The 8,883-nt window shown below is 42.9% G+C and overlaps 1 protein-coding gene across 1 annotated transcript in view; it reads right to left on the bottom strand.

The window, feature by feature from the left end:
* Nucleotides 1–617: 617 nt before the first annotated feature.
* The window catches only part of Pdzrn4 (PDZ domain containing ring finger 4), a 154,625-nt gene continuing 146,359 nt past the window's right edge, over nucleotides 618–8,883 (bottom strand). Inside the window, exon 8 of the mRNA XM_057791965.1 lies at nucleotides 618–2,715. Coding sequence (XP_057647948.1) covers nucleotides 1,198–2,715 — 1,518 coding nt within the window. The 3' untranslated portion in view covers nucleotides 618–1,197. The remainder of the gene's footprint in view (nucleotides 2,716–8,883) is intronic.

Genomic DNA, 8,883 nt, shown 5'->3' with positions numbered 1-8,883 from the left:
TTTAATAAAGACATAGCAGGCATTAAATTTGAACGTGCTGAAGATTCCTGCAAAGATGGCACCCCAAAGCTTGTTTTTAGATGACCTATTAAATGAACATGCTGTGTTTATACACTGGATTGTGCCCGACCCAAACCGAATGATTTTACAGTCTCCAGAGCTGTGAGAGGTGAGGTTCCATTGTTGAAACCTCTCGGGGAATATGAGTTTTATAGTGAAACAGATGTGTCTTGGGAGGTCCTTCACTAATATTCTCTTTCTGTTCTTCCCGAAATAATTTTTTTTGGCTCTCTCACATGCGAAAGGCAGACTAGAGAGGGCCATGAAGGTTAACTGAGCATTGCTGGATTGCTGCATTTATTGTCTAATTTGTTCCAGGTAGGAATTCGCCACACAATGATACGTAAGTCATGTTTCAAAACAACTTTATTGAAAAAAAGGTGATAGAAAAAGTGTACAATTTGTAATTCACAATTAAGTCTTCTAATAGCATATGTACAGTTACACATGTTAACCACAGTGGACAAGGAAAATAACAGTCCTTGATAACTTTTCTTAAGGATAATCAATAATTTATTTTTTTTATCATCACAAATTACCACAATTATCTAGCTACATGACCAGTGTTACTACATATCACAGGAAGATTGTCCACCCACACTTTACTGAGACAAAGACAACTGCCATTAATGTGCTAAAAGTACACAAGGCCGTTAAAAGGGGTGTTATTCCATGTATAAGACAAGATGTGGCATGTAGTTTACGAGCAGATTTGATTTAGTATTCACTATGCCAGGAAGTAAGCATAGATGTGTTTTGACATTGAATTATTAAAATAGAAAATAAGAAAATTAGAGAAATAAATCCAGATTTTAACTTACAATCGATACATTAAAATAGGAAATTAATTAGAGCCTTAGTTTTTGTTTGAGTTTTTTCCTTTCCTTTGTTTTTTCATTGTTTTATCTTTTTTCTATAAATGAGTGCTATGAATATATCACAAGTTAAGGAAAGATAGTAGCCAAAGAAGGTACCAGCATATGAAAAACAAATTAAAAAGTACCAGATATTTTTGCTTACAAAAAATTTAAACTGTAAAGTCACAAAATATATATAAAAATGCCACATTGAACGAGGCAATCATACTCTACCGAAACTGGTAGCATGCTCCGTAAGCCACTTGTCCCATTCGCCTGGTCATACGGTGGTCACCGACAGAAAGGCATTATGGACTCTCGTGCCATCTGGAGATTTGGCTCCATGGGTCATCAGTTCTTGGATTGTCATCCAGTTATCCAAAATTTTCTTGTTTCTCTTTTTCATCATCTTTTTGTGGCTCAGTTCTATGATGCTCAACTCCTTCTTGCCCTCGCCGCTGCTCTGCGGGCTCTCCTTGAGACACTCCAGCCGGCTCCGCATCATGAACTCCCTGCGCCGGCGTTGCTCCTTGGCCCGGACCAGATGTTGCTTTCTCTCCTCCTTGCTCCAGTAGCGCCCCATTTTCATCTCGCTCATGGTGTCGTCGTCTGTCGTCATGCCACTCCTCTCCTCCTTGATCTTTAAGGCACGTTCCTTCAGAATTCGGTCTCGCACTGGTCTCTTTGTTATGTACCGGGTTCCGTCACTCCTAATTTTTACCTTCCACTCCATCTTGGGCTCTGAGCCCTTTTGCGATTCCTTGCACATGCTCACCAAGCTGAGCTGACTCTGGGCGTACTCCACGGCAGATCTCTGTTGAATTAACTGCATGTAGCTTTGATAATGCCGGGCATGCGCAGGGATGTTGGCATATCTGTAGGCGGAGCTGTGGTAAGGAGAGAGATATGGAGTGTGCTCATTGATTGTGTTGTCCTGATCCAGAAGCTGGTGAGTTTCTAGACTCTTCTCCAGGCTTTCAATGCTGCAACCTTCATCAGTGGTTTTGACATGGGTAGACGTGTATTCCTTGGTGCTGGGTCTGGAAGCGGACTGATGGGCTGTCATTGTGCTTCTCAGATTTTTCTTATTGGCGAGGTTGATCATTCTTGGAAGGGAGCTGTCGGGAGATCGGTCTATAGTTAGTGGAGTGCTTCTGCTGCTCTCGGCTGTGTTGTATGCACTTGAGCTGTCCTTGTCTGACTTTTCGGGATGTTCCATGATGTCATCCAGTTTTCCCCTCGTCGTATCCAGGCTGGTGCTGTAGTTTCGGAATCCTCCATCATGCAGTGCCCGGATGTCTCCATACTGGTCCGTCACCTTCTGGAGCCTGTGAGCCTGCATGATGTTCTGGCACTCCAGCTCAATGTTTCTTAGCTCTTCGTTAAGCAGCTGCAGCTCATGCTCCACCTCGTCCTGCGCCCCTCGGTTGCATTCAATTGTGCTACTTGAGTAGTACAGGTCATAGTCTCCGTGGTTTCGAATCTTAAGCTCCAGCAGCTGCTGGAATCCTTCACACACCTCGTGGTTGCCGGCACAGTCCGAGTCCAAGCACTCTCCACCAGCAAAGCTCTCGTTGCATTGAAGCTCAAGGCTTCCTAGGGTGTCTTGGCTTTGCCCCAGCTCTCTCTTGCTCTTCAAAGACGTTCTATGGGGGTCCTCGACTGCATTCTCCTGCTCGGAGCTCTCATCATTCCGCAAGCTCTCATCCGTGCGCCCCACTCCACTGTCCTTCTCCTGGTTGTTGGAAGAAGATGTCGCTGTGTCTGTTGTGCCTTCTTCTTCTTCCTGCTTCTTTGGCTGAAAATGAAGTTACGAGATCATAAGAAATCATTTTGTAAAAACACAGGCTATTCTACACCTGCTTGAGAAACAATGCTTCATGGCTAAGGGGCAGTTCCTGGATGCAGTTCTAACTGTAGCATGCTTACTAATTAGCTCATGACAGCCTTCTGTGTAGCGACAGAGAGGGAATAGGCAGTTCTTTCATTACGCCTCTAACACTCACTGGGTGTAAACAAGACAGTGTACCTGGAAATGAAGGATCTTTACTTTCAGGCTTTCCTCTCTGGGAAACCGAGGTGAGAATATACATAAAGTGACCCTGAACTTCTCATGTGAAAACGCACAGAAGCATAGCTTAAGAGGATCGACATCTTTAGGATTTCGGCGATCTAGTGTTTGGGAGGCACAATCACCTAACTGTTGCTGTTTCTTGACTTTCCATAAATGAATTAGAATAAAATAGGAAGGACCAGTTATCTAACATGGGCTTATTGATTTATTTAGTGACTTACTTAAAGCTCTGCTTGTACTGCCCATTGTACTTTACTTGTTCCCTGGTACAGGATGACCTGGAGAAATAGCCAAAACAATGGACCATTGTGCCTAACAACCTACTGACTCCCCTATTATGCTTCTGTAAAATCTCTTTTGGTTCCCCACCCTGCCTTGTGGTTTTAGGGTATAAAATGAAAATATGAACTGGACCCAGGATCAAAGCCTTGTAGGAGCTGTCTTAGCTTTGGTCTAAAAGTGAGTGTTATACCCTTTCGTCACAGTTATTGGTGTCAGAGGGCTTATTTCAGGATTCCCACAACGTAAATTCAGAGGAAAATTGATTGAAGATAGTGAGGCTGGTATCACAAACTATTAGAGCTATGTTAACACGCTGTGCTGGAACTCCCAAGCTATCTCTCTGTCTGTAGAGGAGAAAGCTCCACTCCAGACAAATCTAGGCTGTTAGTAGCAGCATGGGCTGAAAGGCAAACTCTACTCCCACCCCACATCACTTAAGGCTAGTGTGCCCTGTTCTGGATACACGGCCATAATACACCTCCAAACCAGTGCTTCTCCGAAGCAAGCACAATGTACTTACTAGGACTCAATCACATAAAAAGCACTCTTATCCAGTAATTCTCTGCAAAGATGAATTGGTGTAGGCCTGGACTTACCTGGACATATAAATTACTTAAATACTAAAATTCCTTAGCAGTGGCCCCTATGGCATGGATCCACCTTTACAGACATAAGTAGAAGGGTCAGGCTGACTTGTGACTGATACAATAACCCTAAACTCCTGTGAAGGATATGGTTACCCCCCAAAGGGAACTGTGACCTGTAAAGATGCATGCTCTGTGGCCCTTCAGGAGGGTGCAGCTCTTGCTGGTCGACTATCTGAACCGACATCAGCCTGCCATACCCAGATTCCAACCTTCCACATCCATTTCACTTTTTTCAGAAGGAAACCTCTGGAAACAGGGTGTCTCTGCATGAGTAGGCCAATGAGAGGCTACTGCCTTGACCTGCCTTCCTGGTTTAGGTGTATGAGCAAAGTCTTTGGTGAAAGGACAGACTTCTGGAGATGAAGAATCCCTTTAGGAGTCCTGGGCTCTTCCTGCCTTTGGAGCCTGGGTGTAGAAGCAGAATAATAAGGTTCTATGTGGAGGACACTGCAGGTTGTTTGGTCTGACCAATCGGGAGGTGTCGCGGCCACTCTCGTCCAGCAAGGATGACGCAACCACCGGAGCTCTTCTCACTGCAGTTTTATTCAGGACCTTTTGACAATTGTAGAATCTCTCTCTCTCTCCGGGCAAACCTCTCCCAGCCCTTAAGTAGGCCTGGGCCGCCAACCTCAGATTGCCAGGTGGGCACTGCCCATAGGTTCACGCATATGCAAGCAGCTGACAGTCATTGCGTGATAATAGCATAAGTCAGGCCTAGTTGATATTACGAGTTGATTATCACAGAGAGCACTCACTTTCGGGATCGCGGAGGGCGGGAGCCAGCACCATCAGGTGTGAGTCCACACAGCTCTCTACATTGCCATCAGGTGTGACTCCACACAGCTCTCTACATTGCCATCAGGTGTGGCTTCATGCAGCTCGCTACAGGGAGGTATACTCTTGTTTAATTGCTTTATATTTCCCGTACCTATTAGTTTCATTTTCTCTGTTTTTTGAAGCCATGTTGGTGACTGCTGGTTTGGTAGAGGCTGAGGTATTTGGGGGCTACCTCGGTACTGCTCTGAGAACTTTCTATTATGAAGTATTCTGGTTCTGAAGAATAAACACTGTCTCCAGCCTTCCCTGGATACCCGGGGCGACAAGGGCCCCGAGATAGGTGCTAGCATAACTTACTATCGTGTCACATGGAGACACCTCAGAAGAACATGCCCCACTCCTGGGTCAGAAGGAACTCAGCTCATCAGAAGGTGTACTTGAGAGCGGTTAGCCCTTTTCCTGAGCTACCTACACACTTGGAGTCAGGGTGTCCCGAGACACTAGGAGGGGGTGTCTGGCAGATGGGTGACTCTGGGAAACAATGCCAGATAAGCAGCACAGTGGCTTGAAACATTTCCTGGGCAGTGCCTTTCCTTAAGCAACCAGATAAGCTTCTCACAAAAGGAGTTCTGGAGACCACGGAGCAGAATTTAGTTCAATCCCGCCAAGGTAAACCGTCCCTAGAATTCCTCAGATTAGGGTTGGTGCGAAGTGACTGCTTTCCTCAGACCTTCCTCTGCTTCCTGTCATCACCAAGCTTACAGCAGTGCCTTGTGGCCTTTCTCTGGTAAATTCACTTGGCTTTTGTGTGCTTCCCTCCTGTGTATGAGTGTGGCTCCTTTAAAGTTTCTTGTGGCTATTTCCCAGAGAGTTCTGAAACTGTATCACTGAGCGGGTGTTCAGAACTTAGCTCTCTAAGTTCTTTATCTGTCCATTTTAAGTCTGTTGATTGTTCCAAGCTACTTATAAGATTGCTATTTCAGCCAGGCCTAGCTCAAAGGTAAATAGCTAGGAACAAATCCATAGACTCATTGGAAACCAAGACTAGGAAAAGAAACCAAACAAGACAATACACCACCACCACCACCACTACAACAACATCACCATCATCACCACCATCACGAACACCAACAACAATGCAACACCACCACCACTGCAACAATACTACCACCACCACCACCACCACCACCAACAGCAACCAACAACAACAACCCCAGAAAGCTCCATCAGGAGCTACAGAGATGGCTTCACTTAAAAAATCAATCCAAATACTATATAAGACTTGCACTAAAAGCCTTAACATTAGATAACCTTAACCTTTCCATTTGTTCGCGAATATGGTTCAGTTTTAACTTTCTTTTTATTACCTGATAAATTTGTATTACAGTGTCCTGGTTAACTGAAAGATGCACAAACTTAGTGTATATGTGTTTCTATATAGTCCTTTGTGTATTTATTATGTGGTATGTGTTTATATGAAAAAATGGAGAAATTCTTTTCAAATTGTCTCAAAATAAAAACTATTAATTTAGGTTTTCTTTGATAAAAATTGGTATGGCTACAGAAAATTATGTTTCTTTGTTTAGATCTAGAATATAACATGGGGTTTTAGCTTAGTGGTAGTGGTACCTGCCTTTAATTCTAGAACTCAGGAGGCAAAAGCAGGCAGATCTCTGTGAGTTCAAGGCCAGTCTGGTCTACAAAAGCTAGTTCCAGGACAGGCTCTAAAGCTACAGAGAAACTCTGTCTCCAAAAAACCAGACCAAATCAAACCAAACCAAACCAAACAAAGCAAAGACCATGGGGTTTTGCTTATTTGTTTCATATTTTCTTCTTAAAGTTTTATACCTGTGCATGTCAAGACTCTGTAGGCCTTCACCTCATTGCACAGTGATATCTGTTCAGTGCCTTGGCACAATGCCTGTTAGCAGCAGAAGAGAAGAGCAAATAGGACTTAGCAGGTACACCAGGCATCCTTGGTTTGAGAACATTTCTTCTGAATGTCTTTGTTGCCATGAGAATAAAACCAGAAAGAGCTTGTACCTACACACACACACACACACACACACACACACACACACACACACACACACCACTCTCTGCTCTTCTAGTGACACCTCAGGAAAAAAATAACAAGAAACCTGGCACTAGAAAATTTTCCAGGAATCCACAAGAATGACCCCAGCAAAGTCCCCAAGAAGTATTGGAGAGGATGCCCAAACTGGCCTCCTTACTACTTTCCAATACAATACAGCTTTTGTTTTTTTAATTCTGTAAAAGTCTGAAGTCATAATGTTGGCTACTGCACCAATTGAACAGTAATCCCTTCCCCAATAACAAGTGAAACCGGATAGTTTCCAGGAAAATTTGAGCAACACAGATGAGCAGGCATTCATATAATATAAAAACATGTTTTGACATATATGGACATATCTAATCTGCATATATGTTGCACATATGCATATATAAAATTTTACTACCTGATAATTTTTACTTTCATAAAGAACAGCTTATCAATGGCCCAAAGAGATGGATATGGTGAAAGCCTTTCTTTCCTCACTGCATGTCATCCGTGATCCACCTTACCCACTCCGCACGGTTTTCCTTACTGTCGATTTACTCACTATAGGGTCTATCTCCTAACTCTAGCCTACATGATTAAACCCAATTAAATCTGTGGTAAGAAAGATTGGATAGAATAATAAAAGTACTCTAAAGTAAGTTTAAAAACTCTCTAGATAATTGCTATTTCATTCCCCCAAAATAATGTCATATAAATAATAAGAAAATATAGTTATCTATCATGGATGTATTAGTTATAGGATTCTCAAGTTTTCCCTACAATAAGTTCACGTCTTAGTTATGACTACACTGATTTTAAATGCCTTTCTGATAAAAAAAATTACAATTAGCAAAGGAAAGCCATTCACAGCCCCACGTCTGGCTCTGTCTGACAAGGGCTATATGCTGTGCCTTGCTCACCTTAACCCTGATGGTCATATTACTTCTGGGAGTTTGAGTTTATATGCAACAGTCCTTACAATGAAAGCATGCTCGTATCTTCTAAGGACTTGAGACAGTGCAGAACGGCTAGTCTTTTTCTTACTTTATGTACAGCTGGAAGGACACAAACCATGTCGTGCAAATAACTGTACAATGACTTCATGGCAGCTGTCCAACCCAAGACTGCGTAGAAAGTTAACCTCGGTGGTATAAGGCATTGACTAACCTGCCTCCAAATTTAAGTTGCTAAGTTGACTTTGCATTCACTGGTCTGTGAAAAAAATGTGAAAATGAAAATCTCCCTTCCAATCCCAGAGTTCCTTGCTCTAACATAATGTTCCTAACATAATACCTGGCTGTCATTTATAACTGCCCTCTGGAATTAGGACTCTGACAGACAGTGTTTCTGACAATACATTGCTCATGCAATAGTCCTTCTTATGAGGGCAAAAGGTGTTTTAAAGGTGTTTGTACTTCTCATCAGTTTTCAGGCTTCTGGTGAAGAAAAATGGCCACACAATGGGTGTCTAACCTCAGGGACGTTTTGTGTTCCTTCCCAAGGCCTCACAGTTGTATTCCATCTGATGTGAGCAGGCAGCACTTGGCACTGCATGCACCTGAACAGGATCTCTCCCTTACTCTTTATTCCAACAACCTCTTGTCAATTCTGTATTGGTTACATTTTTTATCTAAGAAAGAAAAGGCCTGGGGCAAGGATTTTCTTGGTTGTAAGCAGCAGCTGCCAACAAAAGATATCTTTATTTGTGGCTGGTGCTGACAGAAGTCATATATAGAAACTCCCACCCTACCTATATTGCAAAACAACTACCACCCAGTGGCATCACTTCTGAGCACAGGCTAGGAGAGGGGCCAGCAAGAATCCCAAGATACATCATTCCTGGCTGTGTCGACGGTGGAGCTTGCTGTCTCAGGGCGTAGTTACGACATTCTGTTTGAGATGGTAGCATGAAAACATATTTCATTATTCAGGTTGGTGAGGTGTTAGAATGGCTATTCTTCACATGGTTTAACCTGTCAGGATTTTTTTTTTTTTAAAAAAAACATCTTTTAGGATGAGTTAATAATTAATGTTGGGACTAGGATGATAATTAAACCAAGTAGTAAATTGACAGGAATGTTAACAAGAGATATGTCAGGCAGATGAAAGACATGAATTAGAATA

Source organism: Chionomys nivalis, chromosome 17, assembly GCF_950005125.1.
Source record: "Chionomys nivalis chromosome 17, mChiNiv1.1, whole genome shotgun sequence".
NCBI lineage: Eukaryota > Metazoa > Chordata > Mammalia > Rodentia > Cricetidae > Chionomys > Chionomys nivalis.
This window is presented reverse-complemented; position numbering and strand designations above follow the sequence as displayed.